The 22,179-nt window shown below is 67.2% G+C and overlaps 1 protein-coding gene across 3 annotated transcripts; it reads left to right on the top strand.

Moving 5' to 3' along the window:
- Positions 1-914: 914 nt before the first annotated feature.
- On the top strand, positions 915-20,938 carry TNK2 (tyrosine kinase non receptor 2). 3 transcript variants are annotated; one of them, XM_062006091.1, is made up of 17 exons: positions 915-1,437; positions 3,334-3,494; positions 10,083-10,260; positions 10,402-10,472; positions 11,653-11,865; positions 11,957-12,109; positions 12,283-12,560; positions 12,635-12,761; positions 12,851-12,997; positions 13,330-13,424; positions 16,113-16,307; positions 17,426-17,517; positions 17,980-18,024; positions 18,417-19,732; positions 20,202-20,297; positions 20,389-20,516; positions 20,631-20,938. In XM_062006091.1, exons 3-17 carry the CDS (start codon positions 10,098-10,100, stop codon positions 20,635-20,637), a joined length of 3,126 nt encoding a protein of 1,041 aa, XP_061862075.1. In that variant the 5' UTR covers positions 915-1,437; positions 3,334-3,494; positions 10,083-10,097; the 3' UTR covers positions 20,638-20,938. The 3 variants fall into 3 exon arrangements, with proteins under 3 accessions (XP_061862075.1, XP_061862076.1, XP_061862074.1); XM_062006092.1 differs by lacking the exon at positions 3,334-3,494; XM_062006090.1 differs by lacking the exons at positions 915-1,437; positions 3,334-3,494; positions 17,980-18,024.
- Positions 20,939-22,179: the final 1,241 nt, after the last annotated feature.

Genomic DNA, 22,179 nt, shown 5'->3' with positions numbered 1-22,179 from the left:
CACCATGTGGGGTGAGAGGCAGCTTCTCCAGGAGCCCTCCTTGGTCCCCCCTCTTCCAACAGGGATGATTTACCTGTTGGAAATCCGTTGCTTCCTCCCAAAGTCAGCCGCGCTCCTCTCGCGGCCGCGGTAGCCCCAGAGGCAGGGCCGGGGGTGCCCGAAGCGCGGCAGCGAAGGAGGAAGCAGCCCCTTGCCCCTGCGCGGCAGCCCGTGCCCCTGTCCCATCCGTGTGCGACCCCCCGCGCCGTCTCGGGGCCTGGCGCTGGTGTCCGTCGGTCCGTCTCCGCGCCCGGCTCCACCCCGCGCCCTTACGTAAAGCGGCGACGCGGCGCCTTTAAGAGCGGGGCTGGGGGCCGGCCGGCCGGGCGCCGCCCCGGGAGCTCGCGCCGGCGGCGGCGGGGCCGGGACCGCAGCCGGGACCGCAGCAGCGCAGGGCGGGCGAGGTGCGGCGGGGGGCGGCCCAGGGTCGGGGGCAGCCGGGGCCGGAGCCGGGACCGGGACCGCGTGCACCATCCGGGCGCAGGGGGCGAGCGGGGCCCCGGAGCGCGGCGGGCTGAGCCCAGCGGTGCCGGAGGGCGGCGGGGTGGCCCCGGGGGTGCAGGAGCAAGGGGGCTTCTCCCGCGGGGTGCAGGAGGCGGGGCTGGGGGCTCTGCCCCACGGCCAGGAGCTAGTGGCCGCCGGCGGGGGGGAGCCGAGGGGCGGCGGGGGCGCGGGCCAGTGGCACTGGGTGCCGCTGGGCGAGCGGACGGGCCTGCAGGAGTGGGGCGAGCGGCCCGGGCCGGTCACCGCCATCGGCAGCCCCAAGCCGGCTGCGGAGCCGCGGCGGCTCCGGGAGCGGGGGGCGGCCCGGGCGCGGCGGCGGGCGCGGGGCGCGGAGGAAGCGGCGGCGGGGCGGGGGGAAGCGGGGGACAGCCCCGGGGCGCAGCCCCCGCGGCGGGCGCGGGCGGCGGTGCGGGGAGTGCAGGAGCACGGGCCTAAAGCCCGGCAGGAGCAGGGCCTGAGCCGGCGGGCGCAGCAGGAGCGGGGCGGGGGGTGGCGGCGCGAAGGGAGCCCCCCGGCCCGTGCCCGCTGGTGGGTGCGGCGAGGCCGGCAGGAGGAGGGGGAGGCCCGCGGCGGCGTGCAGGAGGAGGGCGAGCTCTACCGAGGCGAGCAGGAGCACCCCGGCAGCACCCTCGGCCCGCGGACCCCGGCCCAGCGCCAGAGCCGCAGGAGGGCCGCCCGGGTGTGAGGCCGGACCCGGTGCCCCGTGCCCACCGCCCCAGGGGGACGCTCCCCGGGACCCCCCTCCCCCGGCAGTTGCAGATCGGCGCCTCGGCCGTGGGTCGCGCATCCCGGCCGGCATGCCGGCCCGCCGGAGCATCGCCCTGCCCGGCCTCTCCCTGCGGTGACGCTGCGAACCCGGCGCAGGATGCGGCGGCAGTGCCGGTGAGCACAGAGGTAAGGAGCGGGGCACAGCCTGGTTGCCGGGGGGTGACGCGAGGGGCCGGGGGGAGTATGTCGGGGCTGGCACTGCGGCACTGGGCCGAGCCTGCGTGTGCCCGCTGCGCCTCACCGGGCGCCTGGCACCGTGCCCTGTAGCACTGCGGGCTGCCGGTGTTGCCGTCTTGCCCGGGCGCTGCGGGGACGCCGAGCCACCGCCAGCAGCAGGCCCAATGTCCCCTGCTCCTGCCTAGCAGGGCAGAGTGGGCGGTGAGGTCTGGTGCGAGTGGGTGCCTGGTGCCCTTGAACCCTTCCAAACCACAGCGGAAGCCGGGGGAAGGGTTTTTTTCTTGGTGAAAAGGCGGCTTTGCTCTGCTCTTCCTCTTCCCCGGGCTCGTGGGAGCTCCGGCGCTGAACAGAGAGTCCTTGTCCTTGGGGCTGGCCCAGGGTGTTGTGCTGCTGCCGAAACCTGGAGCGGTGTTGAGGTGCGGGGAGAGAGCTGCTCACCGCCTCGGCGGTCACGCTGCGGCGGGTTTTCCTCTACACGCTCGGGACGCTTTGAGTACTTTCGGTCTTTGTTGCTTTTGCTGTGTGCTTTTAATAAAATCTTGAAGTTAAACCGGGTGAAGTGGTGCCGACAGCCTAGGCGGGGGTCCCGCCTCGCCACGAGGACCCTGCTCGGCTTCTCCCAGCACGGCCAGACCTCTCGCCCGCTCTGCAAGGGGCAGCTGGGGAGGGGGGCTGCAGGTGGGTGGAGGAGCCCGGGCAGGAGCATCGACTCTGCTCACAGAGCTGCCGCAGGCTGGAGGCCGTGCCGGGGCTGGGCCGTCTGGGCAAGGGCAGGCCGGGGCAGAGCCCGGCTCTGGTGCTTCCCCACGCCTCTCGGGGGCCGCCTCTGTTGCAGCCCCGGGCGCGCTGCCGGCCCTGAGCCCGCTGTTCCCCGCAGGGAGTGGGGCAGGAGCAGCCTCTGCACCCCCATCCCACCGCGCCGAGGCCCGGGGGTGTGGGGTGGGGGCCGTGCAGGCTGTGCAACCTGTTACCAGCCCCTGGAGCTACCCGGGCCTCGTCAGCCCGGTATTTGTGAGTGCAGGGCGTGGGCCAGCCCTGCCGACGGGGGGTATTGCGGGTATGGCTGGGGGGGCTGGCGAGGCCTCCCTCCTCTTTCTCCTCAGGCAGGTGTCCCGCCGGGACTGAGACTCCTTTGGGGATGGAGGAGTCTTTGTGGGCAGAGGAGCAGCCTCCGTGGGACCGGGAACCACTTTGGGCTTGTAGTCGAGCCCTGTCTCAGCCACCCTGCAGACTTGACCTTGCTATGTGCCTCAGTTTTCCCGAGAGGCCCCATCCTGCCCCTGGAGCACCACGGTTTTGACTGCAGTCTTGCCCATGAGGGATGGTAGCTGGCTAGGGCAAAGCATCCTGGGGGCCTTCTCATAGGGGTTTGGGGGTCAGGAGGGAGCTCTGCCTCACACATAGCCCCTGTTAGGACAGGAAGGCTTTAAAAAGAAAGTCTAGCTCCAGCCCTTTGCCGAGCAGCCCAAGGCACTGCCCATACTGCAGCCTGGCTAATTAGGCTGCCATCAATTAGTGCAAATGGCCATGAAGATGCTGCACAGTCTGACCAGGGTGCTGCTCTGCTCTGGTGCTGGGGAAGGGGATGGAGTTCAGCTTTCACCCCTGTTGCCATCTCCAGGATACCACCTCCCCTGCTCCCAGCTGCAGCATGGACATGGCTTTGTGCCTGTCTGAGACCTGGCAAACTCATGCCATGCCAGCTGCAGCCCACCCAAGGAGATGTCCTGCAGCAGCATGGGGATGGGGGTACCGCTGGCAGCACCTGCAGGGCCCGGGGTGGGCAGATGTGGAGGTGTCAGACTGGGGGGCCCATCCTGACCTCTCCTTCCTGCTTCGCCCCAGGGGGACGCCGTGGCCGGTGTCACCGCAGCCCCGCCAGCCCCATGGCCGAGCCCTGATGCCATGCCCCCCGGCACACCCCCTGGCACACCTCCTGGCTCGCTGTAACGCCGGGGCTGGCACTGCCGAGGGACCCCCGCAGCTGTGCCGCCGCCGCAGCCCAGGTGAGACGATGGTGGGGGCCGGTGGGTGCACAACAGCCCTGCACTGGGGCAGGATGGCAATGTCCCCACCGTGGCAGCATCCTCAGGCTCAGTGATGCCAAGCCTGCTGCCCTCTCCCCCTCCCTGGCGCTACCCTTGAGCGTGGAGCAAAGTTGCTGTGTGTGCTGGGGAGTTGTTGCTTCTCTTGCTTTGCTTTGCCCCCCAAAACACCGCGCAGTGTCCCCGCCTTGGTGGGAGGGCCCGGAGCTGAGGTGGGGATCAGCTGCAGGGGCAGCAATTCCTGCCTGCCCCCTTCTTGTGCCAGGCAGCTGGGATAGGCGAGATGTGCTCAGCCTGCCCCGGCTCGACCTGCCCAGAGGATTTAGCAGAGGAAAGAGGCTTAGGGAGGGGATTGGGGTTGTGCCGGACTCTGTCGGGGTGGGGGGACTGCGGGGGGGCTCCCTCCCCTTGTCTGCGTCTGCTCCCTGTGCGGCTGCTGCTGCAGACAGCGGCTGGGAGCACGGACGCTCTGTGCCAGTGGCGGGATCAGGCCATGGGGCCAGGCTCTGGGAGCCCAGAGATGGCAGCGAGGGGTAACCTGGCACCACGGCCTCCCCGGCCACCCCCACCTCGGGGGTCACCGCTCCTCCGTGCAGGCCCTCCAAGACCTCCTGCTTGCCCGAGCCAGCCCAGCAAGCAGCATCAGGTGCCAGCACCGAGGGAGACAAAAGAGCCACCGGTATGGGGTCCCGTGGCGGGATGGACCTGTGGGGGCACCTTCCAGCGAGGGTCTGGGGCCAGTCCCCAGGGAGCCAGGTGGGATGTGTGTCTGTGGTGGGAGCAGGGTGTGCGGTTTGGCCGGTGCCCATGTGGGTATGTGTGTGCCTGCACGCCAGCGCCACAGCAGCCGGGCCAGAGAGTGTGTCACCGCAATTTGGGGCCGCCCCCGGGGCCCCGCCAAGGCTGAGCGAGCCAGCCCCGGGTGCTGCAGCCAGTGAGATCACTTCCAGGTGACAGGATGGTGGCAGGAAGGCTGTGACAGCGAGCGCAGAGATGTGCCAGAGGTGAGCAGGGGCCTCTGTCCCTCTCTGGGAGCTTGTTTTGGGGACCTGCCGCCTCCTGGCATCCCCTGTGTTGGGTGGTGGGCACAGGGTACAGGGCAGCCCCTGTCCCCAGCGATGCTGGAAGGGATGTGGGAACAAGTGTGGTGTCTCAGAGGGCTGGAGAGATCTGGTGTCCCCACATTGTGGTCAGTGTGTCACTGCCTAGGGGGACAGGGGACAGTGTGCCCCATCCAGCAGCAGTCATCACGGTGAGATTCCCCTCCTTGGGATGGGAATGGCAGGCAGGTGTGCCAGGGGTGGCATGGCACGAATCCATCTGCCCCCTTGCATTGGACTTTGTCGTTTGGATTTCAGCAGAGCCCAGGCAGGCCAGGAGGACCCGGCGTGGGGGGGTGGGGAGCAGACCCTGGGGCTGTGGGGATGAGTTTGTCCTCTCTGGGCTTGGGGACCCCACAGCACGGCTCTCGCTGGGCAGGCTGGCGAGGGCTCGGGGTCAGTGCAGGGCGGCTGGGGCCTGCAGGCAGGTGGCATAGCACGTGCATCAGTCACCGTCCCGCGGCGTGCCAGCGCGGTGACGCGGGGGTGGCTGGCTGCTCCGGCTGCTCCCACGCCGCGGGCCCGGCCCGCCTCGCTCCCGGCTGAGCTCACCTCCGTGGTATGGCAGGAGGAGCCGCCGGGGGAACGGCTGCCCCTGCCCGGCCCCCTGCAGCTGGGGGTGTTCCGCCGGGGAGGGGGCAGGATGGGCTCGTGCCCCCCGCCCCCACAGGGTGACAGCCTGCTGTCACTGCTTCGGCTACACTGGGGTCTCGGGGGCTGTGGGGGGAACAGCGAGGGGACTGTAGTGGGAGGTGTTTCCGCAGGTCGGGTCGTGGCGCTGTGCCCTACGGTGCTGGTGTGAGGAGTGGATGGGTTCTTGGGGCTTTACCGTGCCCCAAAGGACAGGCAGGTCCTGGGTGGCGGGCTGTGGAGATCCCTGGTTTCGGCATCTTTGCAGCTCTGGCCCGAGTAGCTCAGAGTGGCTGCAGTTGTGCAGTGTTGGGGTACGGGCAGTCCCTGTGTGCAGATGGGGGGGTTCCCCATCCAGGACAAGTGGGTTGGCTTCCTAGTGCCACCTGCCTCTGTGAGGAGCTGTGCCCGGTGTGCGCAGCACCTGCAGAGGTCTGGGAGACCCACAGCTCCCTGTGAGGGGGCGGAAGGAGAGGATTGATCCTGGGAGGAGTCCTTGTAGCGTGCCTCCCTCCCTGAGCCCCCACCCCTGCAGCACCCGCTGGGGCCTGGCTGCTGTGGCAGCCTTGCCGTGCTCGCGGCAGCGCTGCCGGGTCGCTGCAGAGCAGAGCAGCCATCTTCCCAGCGCATCCCATCCCATCCCCCTCAGCCAGCGCGGGCAAGCAGGAGGGATGCTGGGGATGCTGCCAGCCCCAGAGCTCCCCCACCCCTCCGCAGGTGCCCGGGAGGGGACTGCGGCGCCTCCTCATCCACCCTGCTTGCCACAGCACCCTGACTGCCGGACGATGCTCCCCCTTCATCCTCCTCCTCCCGGCTGCCTGCAGCACATCCCCGCTGGTGGGCTGTGCCGTGCCAGGGTTGGGGGAGACGGCGGCCGGGAGCGCAGCGCCGGGGCTGGCAGCTCTGCCCCCGCCGCTCTGCTCGGGTGCCGGAGCACAGACAGCAAGCAGACGATTGGGCTGCTGAGCCGGGAGGAAGACGGCGGTGCCAGGCCGGGATTGGGGTGAGAATGGGCGCTTGAGAGGCTGCTCTTCCTTCTCTTTTTTTCCGTCTCCTCTGCATCCCTCCATTCTCCCCTCCTCTCCATCACCATCGCGGTCACCTTCACCCTCTCGCTGTTTTCCGGAACTGCAGCAACTTTCTGCCATGTGATCCCGAGCCCAGCTCCAGCCCTCACCACCCCCAGGCAGGCGCGGGCGTCTCCGCAGAGCCCCTCGCTCCTCACTGCGCCGCAGCCGCCGCCCCGGCCATGGGCGAGAGATGCGACTACCAGCGCCTGAGCAGCGCCGAGGAGGAGGAGGAGATGCTGGGCCCCCTGCCTCACAGCTTCTCGGACAGCACCGGGCAGCGGGCCCTGCGGCCGGGCAGCGGGCACCACATGCCATGCCCCCGGCAGGACGTCACCCCGGGCATGCCGTGCCGGCGGGTCAGTGCGGGGAGTGATGGGGGGCACCCAGCCAGGCTGGGCATCCCCAGGAGGGGCAGGGTGCTGCCGTGGGGCGCAGGCCAGCGGCTCGCATGGGGCTGGGAGGGTCCCCGCATGGCATCTCCCCTCTCTGGCACTTGGGATACCCTGTGGCATCTGGGGTGGCGTGGGGATGGCGTCTACCTACATGGCTGTGCTCCCAGCCTGACCCACGGGAGTGGGGCTGCTTACTGCTCCTCGCTGGGGAAACTGAGGCACCGGGGAAAGGTGTGCAGCAGCATGGCTTGGCCGGGCCTGGCGCTGCATGGGAGAAGGAAGCAGGCACGCATTGCTGCCATCTGCATGTGAGGGTGTCACTGAGGGGGGCCTGTCAGGCTTTTGGAGGGGGTAGGGAGCACATAGGTACATGTGGTGGGTGCAGCTGCAGGGTGCAGCTGCAGGCGTGGAGGTGGTGGTGTGAGCAGGAGCAATTGGGGGAAAGGGGAGGGGGTGGTTTGGCCACCCATGTGTCAGCTCGGACGGGTGTGCGTGCTGCTGGGCAAGCCTGTAGGCGAGCAGCATGCCACAGCGGGGGTGGGCACCCGTGGACGCGCGGGGGTGCTGGCGGCTCCAGGTGTGCATCAGGCGGAGGTGGGCGCTGCCGCCGGCTGTGCCGCACCGGGCTGTTGGCAGCCGAGCGAGTGGGCAGGGCCGTGGCTGCGGGGAGGGGGCGTGTGCGGGGGGGCAGCTGTGCAGGTGGCAGGAGGCGCGTGGGGTGACGGGGGCTGCGCCTGTGTGGTCCCTGTGAGAGCTGTCAGTGCCTGGCTGCATCCCCGGGGCTGCAGGGCTGGGTGTGCAGGGCACGGAGGGCTGAGTGGCACCTGCGCTTTGTGACAGCCCCCCCAGGGTGGAGGTTCACTAACAGGACTCTGGTTGGTCACCTTGGAGCTGAGGTTGTGGTGTTACCCACTGCGCCTGTGGGTCTATTGCAGAGGGGGAAACTGAGGCACGCTGTGTAAGGCTGGGTCCCCACACTACCTTTTGGAGACCAGTAATCCCAGTGCAAGCCCTGAACCAGGCAACCTCACCAGAGGTGTGGAGGGTGCAGGAGGCAGCGCAGCAGCCCCGGTGGGTGACAGTCACGGCTGATGAGGGTGATGCACCGGTGCAAGGCAGGAACCCCCCGCATCCCTGCTGTGCGTTGGGGCAGGGAGGGAGGAGCTGGCGCGTGGCAGAGGTTGGTGCCGAGGGCACCGTGCCCGGGCGTCCCCAGTCAATGGGCTGCTTGTGCCGGACGCCTGTGCCGCCGGGTGCCAGCCGGGATCCCCAGCGGAGGCTCCTCTGCGCCTGGGGATGCGCTTAACCCTCTCCCAGCTGCTCTCCTGGCACGGCAATGGCCACGGTTTGGGGGAGGGCAGGCAGGCGGGGACCGAAGCAAGAGGTTGCTGCGGGTCTTTCCTCTCTCACGCCATGGCTGCCGATGCGGCCAGCTGTTCTCCCCAGGGAGCCCTGGCCAGCAGCGGTGCTGGGGTTGGGTGCCAGCCCCTCCACGGAAGGGGAACGAGCCCCTGGGTGCCGCTGGCACCCCACGGCAGAGCCTCACGGGGGCTGGCAGCTGGGCAGCGGGCAGGTTTGCCAAGCCAGAAGCTCCCCCCGCAGTGCCCATCGCCCTGGCGTCGTGCCTGTTGCCTCGGTTGGGGAGCGGAGAGCCGGATGTCTCCTCTCCCTCCCTCCCTCCCCGCTTCCTGGGGGGGAAACTGAGGCCCGGGAGCGTTTCCCAAGGTCGGGCGAGTTTCCATGGAAATGGGAGCGGGGGTCCAAGCTCCCAGCAGCTGGAGCCCGCCGAACAAGGGAGAAAGCGGCACATTGATGGGAGCCCGGCCCCCTGGGCTCGCGTCCCAGCCCCGGCCGAAAATAACCCCTCCCGGGGAGCGCTGCGCAGGCAGCCGGCCGGGACCGAGCCCCGCTGCGGACCGGGAGCGCCCGGGAAGCGGCCGCGGCCAGCGCCGTGACCCCCAGCCCTGCCGCCGCCCCCTGCCCCAGCCCCGTTGCGTTGGGGAAGAGGAGGGCCGGCCGGGGAGCATCGGGAGCCGGACGGAAGGAGGGGGAGAGCCGCAGCCCGCGGCCGCCCGGCAGACACCTCGAGCCCCCCTGTCCGCTCCGGGGGGCATCGCCGTAGCCGAGCCGACGGAGCTGCGGCTGCCCCGGCTGCGCTGATCGGGCTCTGCCCGGGGACGCCGGTGCCGGGGAAGAGCCATCGGCGGTGCCCGGGGCCGGCGGCGGGCAGCCAGGCAGGATGCGACGCTTCCAGGCTCTGCGCCGATCCTTCCCCTTCCTCACCCGCTTCCGCCTCTACCGAGTAAGTGCCGACCCCGGTCCTGGGTAGCCCCTGGCCGGCTGGCAGCGGCCCCGTTGCCTGCGGTCAGGGGACCGGCCGTGGCCGCATGCCAAGGGCCGGTGCCTGCTCTCGCCCCGCGTTGCCCCCGTGCCCAGCTGCCTCTGCACCCGCCGTATTTTTAGCCCAGGGCTGAGGGTTGCAATTGCGGTGACGCCGCCGAAGGACTCGAGTGCGGGGGCTGAAAACACTGGGGGCCACGGCTCCTGGGGGAGAGGAGAAGAGAGGAGAGGAGAGGATGGAAGGGGCTGCCCTGCGGTGGGGCTGGGATGGAGAGTCCCAGCTTCTCCTCTGGTTCTCCTAGTGGGAGGCAGAGCTGAGTCTCTTCCTGGAAAGGTGGTGATGGGAGTGAAGGGAGAGCTGGGACAGCAGGCAAGGGGACAGGGAGTGGGGGTGGCATGTTTAAGGGGGGCATGGGGAATCGTGGGTGAGGCCTGGCCCTGTTTCCTCCCTCCATGTGTCCTAACATGGGTAGCAGGGTGATGCTGGCAGCACTGGGGTACCCTTAGCCTCGGGCCACGATGTCCCTGTGGCTGCCTGGTGAGATGCCACCACCCCTAGCAGAGGAGACCCACCATGAGTCTGTGTTGCAGCCCGGCCAGGTGTGCAGGGATGCCAGGGGCTAGCAAAGGGAGGCTGGCAGGCATGGTGTTCCCCTTTGGCTGGGGGCCACTACCGGGCACCTCCATCCTGCATCCCTGCCCCCTCCTGCATGCATGGAACAGCTGCCTGGGACAGCCTGTTCTGGACCAGAGGAGGGGGCTAGTATTTCTGTGGGCACAATGGAGCAGAACACGGGTCCCTCCCCATGCTTAGGTGTCCTGCCAATGAGGTGCATCTCCCAGACCCCTGGGGAGGTGGGGATGGGCTCAGGAGATGAGTCTTGCTAGCATCCCTCACACCCTACCAAGGCAGCACCCTAGCCTTGGCTTTTAGCCTCTCTGGGTGACTCCCTTGGGGCATATGGGGCAGAGGGGACCAGGGCAGCGTCCCCCTCTAAGCTAGTGTTGTCCTGGCAGAGGCTGAGCTGTAGCATGCAGGCAGAGGAGGGCACAGACTGGCTGCTGGAGCTGCTCACTGAGCTGCAGCTGCAGCAGTACTTCCTGCGCATCCGGGACGAGCTCAACGTCACCCGCCTCTCCCACTTCGAGTACGTCAAAAATGAGGATCTGGAGAAGATTGGCATGGGACGCCCCGGTACGGACCCTCCCTCCAACCCCCCTTACCCCAGCCTCCTGGGCAGCATCTTCTGGGGACACTAGAGGTGCATATGGTCCGTGGGGCTGGAGGGGACCTGTGGTGGGTGGGTGACAGTCACTGTGTCCCTGTGCCCTGCAGGCCAGCGGCGGCTGTGGGAGGCGGTGAAGCGGAGGAAAGCCATGTGCAAGCGGAAATCCTGGATGAGCAAGGTAAGGATGGGAGAGGTGGCAGAGAAACCGAGGCAGGCAGGAGGAGCCAGACTCCTCTCCCCATGCTCTTCCCCAGTGCCCAGCTCTCCCCATGCCACCGCGCCCTGGGGGCTGGCAGGGAGATGGGCAGAAGCCGCTGCCATGCCTGCCCTGCAGCGTGGCCCTGCCAGCGTGTGCCCTGGTCCCCTGCAGGCTGCTGGGCCGCTTCCAGGGAAGGCCAGCCCTGCCGCCCTGGCACTTGGGAAATTCACCCCCCTTACGGTATTTGCCTCTGCCAAGAAACTCGTTGCAGCTGACGAGCCATAGAGCCTGTGCATCTCACCCCAGCTGGCTTTGTGGGCAGCAGCACTGCCCGGCCACCTGCCCACCTTGTGGTGAGGAGGCACAGCCTTGTGCCTGCAGGCTGGGTGCACATGGGGGCAGGAGACCTGGGGATGCTTAGGTGTGCCCCTGATGCCATCCCATCCCAAGCTGTTCCTGCTGGCACTCCCGGGTACCTTGCACCCCCAAAACAGCAGGGTGCTTGCCAGCTGGGCCCTAGGTCATGGCCTCTCCCTGTGTGACTCATCTGGGTCAGGCTTTTAATAGAAGGCTGCTCAGCCTCGCACCAGGCACTGAAATGCCACCTCCCACCCCAGCCACATGCCAGGCCCAGCCTCTGCAGATCCCGCATGGGTCCTGGCTGCCAAGGCTGGGATGAACCCCATCCCACGGGGCACAGCAGCATCGGTCCTGGAGTGAGGAGAGGGAAGAAGGGCCCATCTACATCCCTTCAGGGCTGGCAGTGGTGGCAGTGCCTATTGCAAGGCCCACACCGCTGCAAGGATATATCACCACGCTCGTTCCAAGCTGGAGATTCCTCTTGGCTTCATGCCAAGGCACATCGTGTGGCTGCAGCCTGGCCAGGGAGTGCCCATGGCTCTCCAGCTACTTGTCTCATTTGCTGGGGCTGTTGTGAGAGGCTCAACCCCTTCCCTGCTCTCAGCTCAACATGCAGGCTGCTGGAGGCACAGAGCCTGCTCTCGCAGCCAGTCTGCCCTGGGTAATCAACAGTTAGAGGTCATCACTAGGTTCCAGAGCATACATCACAGGCAGGAGGTCATCTGGCACTGCTCACTCACAGATCCAAGGGCTTGGGGCATCTCCCTGCCCGCGTCTCACCCACCTCCATGTCCCACAGGTGTTCAGCGGGAAGCGCCCCGAGTCCGAGCTGCCGCCGCAGCCGCAGAGCACCTTCCGCAAGGCCCCGACGCCGCCACCGCCCGAGGCCGGGGGCCAGCACTCCCTCACCTGCCTCGTGCGGGAGCGGGACCTCTCGCTCTTCGAGAAGCTGGGTGACGGCTCCTTCGGTGTAGTGCGCCGCGGCGAGTGGTGCACGCCTGCCGGCAAGACGGTGAGGGGCTGCTCGTGGCGGGGGGGCAGCTGGGCAGGGGGACCACCTCGGGGGGGAGATGTGTCGGGACTCACCCCTGCTTTGGCCGTAGCTGAATGTGGCGGTCAAGTGCCTCAAGACAGATGTGTTGAGCCAGCCGGAGGCGCTGGATGACTTCATCCGGGAGGTGAACGCCATGCACTCCCTGGACCACAAGAACCTCATCCGCCTCTATGGCGTGGTGCTCTCCCACCCCATGAAGATGGTGAGTATGGGAGGACAGGGGCTGACCTCACTGCCACTCCATGGGGAAAAAAAGCACAGCCAGGCTGGGGCTGTACCCCAAGTCCTCCGCTGGCATCACCAAGCAAGCTGGAAACCAGCCCAGCCAAGGTGCCTCTGGCCTGACTGAGTTGCTGTCCTCTCTCTGTGGCTCAGGTGACAGAGCTGGCCCCGCTGGGCTCCCTCCTGGACCGCCTGCGGAAGAACCAGGGCCATTTCCTCATCTCCACCCTCTGCCAGTACGCCATCCAGGTGGCCAAGGGCATGGCCTACCTGGAGTCCAAGCGCTTCATCCATCGCGACCTGGCCGCCCGCAACATCCTTCTGGCCTCCAACGAGCTGGTCAAGATCGGGGACTTTGGGCTGATGCGAGCCCTGCCCAAGAATGACGACCACTACGTGATGCAGGAACACCGCAAAGTCCCCTTCGCCTGGTGAGCCATGGGGAGGGTGGCACCTGTGGGCACAGCACCCTGACCTCCTGATGCTCATGTCGTTCCCCACGCAGGTGTGCTCCCGAAAGCCTGAAGACACGCACCTTCTCCCATGCCAGTGATACCTGGATGTTTGGGGTGACCCTCTGGGAGATGTTCACCTATGGGCAGGAGCCTTGGATCGGCCTCAATGGCAGCCAGGTGGGTGCATAGCAAGGACTTGCCCTCCCCAGCTTGCCCCAGCAGTTCTGGGGGACCCAGGACCCCCTGATGCAACTGCTGCCCCACAGATCCTGCACAAGATAGACAAGGAGGGTGAGAGGCTGCCACGGCCTGAGGACTGTCCCCAGGATGTCTACAATGTCATGCTGCAGTGCTGGGCACACAAGCCTGAGGACCGACCCACCTTCGTGGCTCTGCGGGACTTCTTGGTGGAGGTGGGTGAGCAGGGAGAGGGAACAGGGGCCCCAGCACCCACCCTCTCATATTGACTCTGCTCGAGAGTGGGCAGAGTTAAAGGTATCACCAAGGCAGGAGGTGACAGGGGGGCTCGGGCCAGGCAGCTCTGTAGGGGGTGACATGGTCACAGCAGGACTGCAGGTGCCACCTCACACTTGCCCTCCCCAGGGATGTTACAGCTGAGGAGGGGCTGAGAATTGTGACGCCTATTTTTGGGGCTCCCCTGGGTGGCCTGGGCCTGCCCTCAAAATGAGGCAGGGGATGGATATGGAGGTGTGCATCCCCAGCCCTTACCCTGCTGTCCTCCTAGGCTCAGCCCACTGACATGAGGGCGCTGCAGGACTTTGAGGAGCCCGACAAGCTGCACATCCAGATGAACGACATCATCACAGTCATCGAGGGCAGGTACTGCACAGGAGCTGGGGCAGGTGGGGGGGTGGATGGCACAGACTAGCTGCCAGCTTCAGGGCTGCCAGCTGGTGTGGAGACCCCAGGAATGGGGACACTGTGAGCACTGCCAGAGCTGTGGGGAGCAGGGAAGGGGAGTGGGGGGCTCTGCTCCCCCCAGCACACGTAGCCCCGTACCGCGCAGGTGGGCAGTACCGGAGCCCAGCCTGGGAGGGGGTACAGCCGTGCCCAGGGCAGCGCAGCCCTGCCCGCACTCCGGCCCCTGCTGACTCACCCCACGGAGCCTGTGGGTTCGCCCCGGCCGTGCCCCGTGTCCCCGAGCCGCTCCCTGCTGATAGCGGCGGGGACCTGCCCCCAGCACCCCGGGTGGGCCCCTCTCACCGGGCCTGGCGCCCCCTGCGCTGCAGCCTTCGCTCCTCGGTCCCTGCCCACCCCCCGACCCCCCTCCCCGGGGACCTGCGGACTGAGGAGACCTTTGGTGTGCACATCCCCATCCCAGGATGTGCTTGTCCCCCTCCAGTTCGGGGGAGGGACTGCGGGGACCCCCAGAGGTGTCTCTTTCGCAGCGCTGGCACAGGCGTGGCCGCCCCCTCGCAGCCCCGGGGGGTGAGGAGGAAGGCTCCATCCTCCCCCGCCTTCCCGCGCCCCGGCCCGGGGCCGGCTCCCCGCGGTTAGTCACGGCCCGGAGGTGAATCAGGCCGGATTTGTGTGTCTGCAGGGACCGGCTTTTCTCCCCGGCCGTTGCCGCCAGGGATGACTCTTGCCCAGGGTCTGGCGGTTTAATTGCAGGGAGGGGTGGGGAGGGGAGGGGAGAAGCGGCGTCGGCGGAGGGAGGGAGGGAAGGAGGGAGGGAGGGAGAGAGGGCGGGAGGGAGCGGCGGAGGGCGGCGCGGCCGCGCAGTGTGCGCCTGCATCGTCCCCGCCGCCGCATCCCGCCGGGCTGCGGGTCCCGCTCCGCGCCCCCCGCCCCGCCACCGGCCCCAGGTGAACCACGGCGGGGTCTGGGGGGCGGGATGGGGGGAGGGTGGCCGCTGATGGGGCGGGGAGGGGGCCAGGAGCGCGGTGGAGCCGGAGCTCAGCCTCCCCTGCCTCAGTTTCCCTGGGGGAGGGATACTCACCGGTCCTCGGTCGGCCCTGGTGGGCGCGTTTCGGGGGTGCTGGGTCTGGGCAGGGCGGGAGGGTTTGCCCAAGGGGCCGGAGGAAAAACTCCTCGTACACCCCGGTTTCCCCCGGGCCGGCTGCCGACGGGGGTGCCCGGCGAGGGCTGGGGGGGTATCGGGGGAGTTGCTGCTCCCGGGGGCCGCATCCGGCTCCGCCGAGAGCGCCCGGGGCACCGTAAACACCCGCCCCCCCTTTTCAAGCCCCCGCCTGTCGTTCGCCGGGCGTGCGTACGTGTGTGTGGGCAGGAGCAGGGACCTACCTGAAAGCCCCCCCTCCCAGGACCCAACCGGCGGCGGGAGGGGGCTCTGCGGGCGGGGGCCGGGGCAGAGCCGGAGCGGGTTCATGCACGGGGGATCCGAGCCGGGATCCGGGGGGACGAGGAGGAGCGGAGGGGCCGGCCCGCAGCATCCCTCCGGCGGGATGCGGCGGTGGCGGGGCGCGGGGAGGGCGATCGCAGGGGACCTGCGGGGCAGGGAACGGCAGCCCTCGGCCCGCCGTGCGGGACGGGAGGGCACGGGCGGGGGTGCCCGGTGCCGGCTGGGCTCAGCCGCGGCTCCGCCGAGGGGTCCCGGCGCCGAGCGAGGCGGCTGGCTGGCGCGAGCGGGAAGGTAAACAGGAAAAGGGCTGAGCTGGTGGCCGGGGGTGACTCACAGGTGACTCCAGGAAACCGTGGGGCCGTGTGCCAGCCTCGCTGGGCTGGCACCCCGCTCCACAGCCACCCACTGCCCGCGGGGAGTGGGAGGCCCCGGCAAGGCAGGGGGGAGGGGGACGAGGTGGGAGCAAGGCAGGGGGTTTAGGGTTGGAGCCCTCCCTTCGTTGATTTGGCACAGGGCCCTCCCCTGCATCCTACCCGTCCCTATCCACCTCCTCTGCAATCCCTCTGGGCTGGGTGAAGGCTGTAGCCCACCCTGGAGGTGGCTGCATCTTGGGGCGGGTGGCTGCTGGCCCCCTCGCTGGGGGACCATGACCCTGGCTGCCCTACTTACATGGCCACGGGAGGTTTTGCAGTGAGTCCTCCAGCCTGCCTGCCCCTCTGCCCCTGCCCACGCCAGCCCACATAGGGCTCATCAGTAATGTAGGAAGGGGGTGAGGGAGCTCTCCCAGCCCCTTGTTCCCCACTGTGCCCCCCTCACTTTCCCCTGCAGGGCTGGGATATTTGTAGGGTTCATCAGCACTCACTGTGCACATCCTTTGTGCTGTACCCTGTGAGGATTAGTAGTGAGCAGCTCAGTGCAGGCATCATGCCAAGGCTCCTGCATAATTTGAGGCAGCTGAGAGGAGGAAGAAGGGGCACATCTTTTTGGATGCATCTGGGGAGCTATGTTCCCCACTGCCCGTGTCCCCAGCCCATCCCTGTGCAGGGGCCGTGCAGGGTGGGAGGCAGAGTGTGCTGCAGAGTTGGGATCCTGGGCACCTGGTTCCCTTCCTAGTTGTGCCACCGCCTGCCTGCGTGGCCTTGGGCGAATCACCTCGCGGGTCCTCCTCCCACCCCCTCATCGGTAACGAGGTCCTTTTTATTCCTTAGGGCTGAGATTTACTGGTGGCGGGGTCAGAACAAACGGACCCTAAAAGTGGGCCAGTTCCCCCGAAACACGGTGACCTCTGTGGCGGGGCTGTCAGCCCACGACATCAGCCAGCCGCTTAAAAACAGCTTCATCCACACAGGCCATGGAGACACCAACCCGCAGCACTGCTGGGGGTTTCCCGATAAAATTGATGAGTAAGAACCTTTTTGTCTTCTCTGCATCCCCTGCCTGCTCCCCGCCTTCCCCGCAGCCCGCCGGGCACGGGAGTGAGCTGCGGCTTGGCTGCCACCCCACACCTTGAAGCATCTCTTTCCCTTCTCCCCGCTGTTCTGGGGAGCAGTGGCTACAATTAGGGTCCCCGTGGCTGGACTAACTCTCTTGCTGCTTCTTACTAACGGGGTCAGGGACATGGGGGCCTGCTGTGCTTTTGGAGGGAGGGGAGCACCTTCTCCCAGCCCTGCAGCCCCTTGTGACTGTCCTGCAGTGGGGGGGGGACATCGGTAAGCACCACCTCCGAGGTGGCCACGTTACTCCCAACGCTTTTGGGGTCTCGCAGGACTGCTAAACCTGCACCTTTCAGCGTGCTGGGCTGGAGGGACTTGGGAGGACTGGAGGAGGAGGTGGGTAGGGTAGGATTCAAAAGCCTGGAAAGCTGCTGCTGGGCAGAGCCGGCTCCTCCCCTGGATCACGATCCCCACAGCTGTGCCGGTGCACTCAGTCCTGGCCTGGCCCCGCCGCGGTGCCCCCAGCTGCGGGCTGGGCTGTGCTGCTGCAGGGCGGCGCGCACGCGAGCGAGCGAGGGCGGCTCGTGCCCCGGCAGGCCTCCCCGCGCCCCGCTGCGTGGGCACGGCGCCGGGTACGTGCCGCCCGGGCTGCCGAGAGCGCGCTTAGCGCCGCACACGCCCAGAGCTTGGAGCTGCCTCTCTGTGCCTGGCTTGCGACGGCTCGCCCGGGCCTCCCGACCGCCCCCCAGCCTGCTGTGCTGGGGGACTGTGCCCTGGGCACAGCGTCATGCGGTGGCACCCCTGGGCATCGCACCCCGGGCACAGCACCCTGCGTGCAGCCCTCTGGGTGCAGCACGTCACACACGTGGAGCTGGAGAGGGGTGGGTGATGCCGGCGCGGCACTGGGCTCTGTGCCATAGTGCCGGAAGCCTCTGGGCTGCCGTGTCCTGATGCTTGTGGAGGTGGTACTCACCGGGACATGATGTGTGGCAGAGGGGCTGTGGGGTCTTGAGGGATGTGGTGTGGGAGCAAGGGGTCCCCCGTGGCCCCCGCTGACCCCCAGATGATCCTTTCCTCTCTCCCCACAGGCTGTACCTGGGAAATCCCATGGACCCTCCTGACATTTTAGGTGTGGACCCAAGCGCTGCCAGACCCACCCAGCTTCCAGGCAGGGCTAAAAGTAAGTGGCTTTTCCCCTTCCTCCTGACCGTCAGCTGCGCCAAGCCCCCGTCCCCCGATGCCAGGGTGATGGGCTGGACCCTCTCCTTTCCATCTCTCTGCTGCCACTTGCTTTCCTCAGCCCTGGAGGGAGCTGGGCTGACGGGGCATGTTGTCCAACTGCCAGCGTGGGCGGCCGGTGGCTCTGCCCGGCTGGACTCTGCCCCGCTGCCCTTCGTCCTGCTCCCTCGTCCCTCCCACAGCGGGGCTGCCCTGGTGCAGGGGATCTCAGCTGAGGCCGTGCATGTGCTGCAGCCCCCCTAATCCTGCAATTTGCCCTCGGGGGCTTCCTGCCGACGTCCTCCCTGCACCTCACTGGTGCCAGGACGGAGCATGCGCCCCGCCAACGAGCCCCCCAGCTGCCGCTCACTCCGCGTGCCTGCCCCACACCTCCCCTCCTCTTGGGCTCTCTCTTCTCCTGCAGGGCAGCCGCCTCCACGCCCGCCTCAGCCTTCCGTCTTGCTCACCAGTAAGTTGGGCTTTGTCGTGTGCTGCTCTCTTTTTGTGCTCCTTTTTTCTCTCATCTCCTTTCCTCTCCTCTGCCCTCCCCCACCCCCACTCCCCGGTACTGTTGTGCTCCTATGGGTGATGGCATCTGCAGTGGGGATGCAGATGCAGAGTAGAGGGGCCAGCCTGGGGTAGGGTGCCAGGGAGCCTTGGGGTGAAGAGGAGGTACCTCTGCCCTTCCCTACCTTGTGCCCCACCGACACCCTGCCCTGGTGTGCGTTGCAGCACCTAAAGGGGGGAGGCAAAGCTGGCTGAAGCTATGGGACAATATAGGGGTTTGGGGATGCAGGTGCCTCCCTTGCACCCCAGGAATAGGTGCCTGGACTCTCACTATTCCCCTGCATCTCCTCATAGAGCCCTTCTACGACCCAGTCAGTGAGGAGGAGGAGGGTCTGCCAGGGGGCCTCCGGAAGCTCTGCCTGAAGAAGCCGGGCACAGGGAAGGGTCTGCGACCGGTCAAGCCCTCAGCACGGGTGCCGGGCACCAAGGTGGGCGAGCGGCAATCCGGCCGGGCAGCGGGCGAGGGACCGGCAGGCAGCGAGGTGACCCTCATCGATTTTGGGGAGGAAGTGCCTCAAGGTAGCCCATCGCCAGTGGGGGAGCTGACGGCCCCGTCATTGGTCAAGCTGGCCATGGAGGCCTTCTCCTTGCTGGACAAGACCCCTCCGCAGAGCCCCACGCGGGCTCTACCCCGGCCCCTCCACCCCACGCCAGTGGTGGACTGGGACGCCCGCCCCTTGCCCCCACCGCCTGCCTACGATGACGTAGCGCAGGACGAGGACGACTTCGAGGTCTGCTCCATCACCAGCCCCCCAAGCCGGCGGGGCAAGACCAACTATGGCTTCGTGGATGAGGGTGAGCGGGGACCAGTGTTGGAGGACAACCTCTTCCTGCCCCCTAAGGAGACCAAGCAGCCCAGCCTGACGCAGACCACCGAGCTCTTTGAGGAGCTGCAGCAAGAGTGCATGAAGAGACTCAACGTCCCTTTGGGACAGGCTGCCCCCACTGATGACAAGCCCCAAATCCCACCCCGCGTCCCCATCCCGCCCCGGCCCCTGCGCCGCAATGAGCCCGGGCGCTGGTCAGGGGAGCTTTCCCCGGCCTCGGGGGGCGAGGAGGACCGGCCGCCCCAGATTCCCCCCCGGGACCCACTGTCACAGCCCACCTCGCGGACACCCAGCCCCATGGCCCTGCAGGTGGGCTCTCCCCAGCAACGTGCCACCCTCTGCTCCTGCCTCTCCACCTCGCCAGGGAAGCCCATGCCCACCACGCAGAGCTTTGCCCTTGACCCCAAGTACGCCACCCCCAAGGTCATCCAGGCGCAGGGCAAGGACTGCTCCAAGGGACCCTGTATCCTGCCCATCGTGAAGGACGGGCAGAAGGTCAGCAGCACGCACTACTACCTGCTGCCCGAGCGTCCTGCCTACCTGGACAAGTATGAGAAGTTTTTCAAGGAGGCCAAAAGCCCCGAGGAGGTGCCGACATCCCGCCTGGTCACCACAGCCACCGTCCGCCCCATGGTGCAGCAGCCGCCGCCGGACTGCAAAGCCAACTTCTCCTCCAACAACAGCAACCCCGGGCCCAAGTGCCTGGTGAAAGCCTCCTGCAGCCTCCAGAAGATCGTCTACGACGGGCTGGATGGCTGCCGCCCCGCTGACAAGATCCGGCTGGTGAGCAGCATCCCTGGGAGCTGTGGGCAGGAGGGGACACGGTGCCCGGGGGCTCGCTTGGGCAAGAGCAGGCCCCAGCCTGTGCTGTGGTTTCCCCAAGTTTAACCCTGGGAGATTGGCTACAAGGAGGTCTCTAGATGTGCTGTGGGATGTAAATGGCACTGCAACTCTGAAATGAGGATTGTGGGCCCTTTTAGCCCCAGTTAGCCCCTACCCATGGCCCCAGGGAGGTGGGGAGGAAGGTGGGTGTCACTGTGGTCCCCTTGAGCTCTCTGGCCTGTGTCCGTCCAGGGTGTCCGGGTGTTGCACCCAAGCCCAGGAGAGGCTGAAGATGCCAGGGATGAGAATGGTCCCAGCTCTGCTGGGAACAGAACCAGGGTTGGGGGCAGCCCCAATGCTCCTCTGCTGCAGCCCCAGGCTCCTCACTGCCTGGGGGTGGTGGCAGGTGCTGACGTGAGCTCCCTGTCAGGTGCAGGATACGGTGCACGGTGTGACCACCGAGGAGTGCCAGGCAGCCCTGCAGAACCATGGCTGGAGCGTCCAACGAGCCATCCAGTACCTGAAGGTACCCCCACCCCATCCCCCCCAGTCCCCCTCGGCTCCCTCGAGAGTGCTGGCACCACTGGTCCCCCTCACTGTGCCCTGTCCCTTTGCAGGTGGAGCAGCTCTTCTGCCTGGGGCTAAAGTCCCGCGTCGAGTGCCACCGGGTGCTGGAGATGTTCGACTGGAACCTGGCCCAGGCCAGCTCCCACCTCCTCGACCCCTACAGCACCGCCCGCCAGAAGTAGGGACACAGATGGTTTCTTTGGGGCTGGGGGGAGGTCTTCATGCCACGCTGCTGATGACCAGCTGGCATCATCACCCCCTTCTGAGCTCATGTCCTCTCCTCTCCTTCCAGGCGGTGACAGTGGGCCCGGGGTGAGCTGTGTCGGATCCAGAGCAGCATCTCGCCGTGGGGCCACTCCTGCAGTGCCCACTCCCACCCATACAACCTGCTGCTGGACTCTGGACTGAGCATCCCTGCCTTGGGGGACAGGGACACCCCAAAAGGGAGCCTGCCTAGCGCCCCAGGCCTGCCACGGTGTCTGCACCCTGACTTTTGGCGATGGGCTCCATCCCCTGGCTCCTTGTTGAATTGTTTTTGTAAAGAGAAATGTAATTTTAATATATATATTATATATATATATAAAGAAAGTATTCTATGGAGAGGAGGAGAGTGCCTGTGGCTGTCTCCCAGATTCATCCCTGCCCCTGCCCAAGGCTGGGCCATGGCTCCATGGGGCAGGTTCCTCTCTGCAGGCAGCTGGGCCTGTGATCTGTGGGTGTGGGATGCCCAGGAAGGGGATGTCTGTGTGCTGTGGTGCCCAGGAGGGGATGGTCAGTGTGCTGCAGTGCCCAGCAGCCCCAGGGAGCAGCGGTACACACAGGTAGGCACGTCTCAAACCCCTCAGTGATGGCTCCCAGGCTCTTTTTGGAGTGCAAAGATCTCCCCATCTGGGGCTGCTGGAGCAGATCACACGGTGTCTCACCCCCAGGCCCAAAGCTTGAAGGCTGGGCCATGTTTTTGCCCCTCGGTGTGTGCCCAGGGCGCTGCCCCACGCAGGGCCCCCCTTGCCCCCCGGTACTGCGCGGGCCGCGGCTGCTGGCTGCCGCCTGAGTCATGCCCGGGCAGGGAGCGGCGGCCCTGCCTCGCACCCCCACCCACGCACAGGGGGTTGTGCAACCGCATGCCACTGCGCAGCTGGGGCCTGGGGGGGAGGGGGCTGGCCCTTGGGGGCTGCCGGGTGGCAGTGCTGCCCAACCCCAAAGTCGGGACCCCTTGGCTGAGTTTCCTGAGGTGGCGCCTTGCAGCAGCATCAGGAAGGGGTCTCTGTGCAGGTGCAGGAGGACCTCAGTGTCCAGACCCCCTGGTTCTGTGGGCACTTGTGGTATCTAGTGCCAAAGATGCTCTCCGCTTCGGAGCTGGTGCCTTCAGAAGACAGATCACGCTGCCCACCGTGAGTGGCCTGGTGGAGCAAACAGCCTGGGAGTGGCTGTGGGTACCTTCCCATGGCAGATGCTGCCCAGCCACATCACTTCCCTGCTATATCCACCCATGGCTCTGCTCAATCTCTGGTCCCCTGCCCCTCCCAGAGCGTGAGGATGGGGAGGTTTGCTGCTGCGGCTGTGGCTACAGCCAAGCAGAGGTGCTTTGGGCCGTCCGTGCCTCAGTTTCCCCATCTAAAGCACAGCTCCTGTGGCACAGCAGCCCGGGGAGATGGCTGCTGGGGAAGCAAGGAAGGCACACCACCTTCACTGACTTATTATTTGCCTCACCTGAAGCAGTTCGGGGCTGGGCTGGGCCCCATGAAGAAGCAAGAGTGTGTTTCCCGCTGGGCCCTGCGTGGCCATGTGCGCCAGGCCTCTGTCCCCAGGGGAAGGTGACCCTGCAGCCGGGGCAGGGCCGG

The sequence above is a fragment of the Colius striatus genome, chromosome 12, assembly GCF_028858725.1.
Source record: "Colius striatus isolate bColStr4 chromosome 12, bColStr4.1.hap1, whole genome shotgun sequence".
Classification (NCBI taxonomy): domain Eukaryota; kingdom Metazoa; phylum Chordata; class Aves; order Coliiformes; family Coliidae; genus Colius; species Colius striatus.
This window is presented reverse-complemented; position numbering and strand designations above follow the sequence as displayed.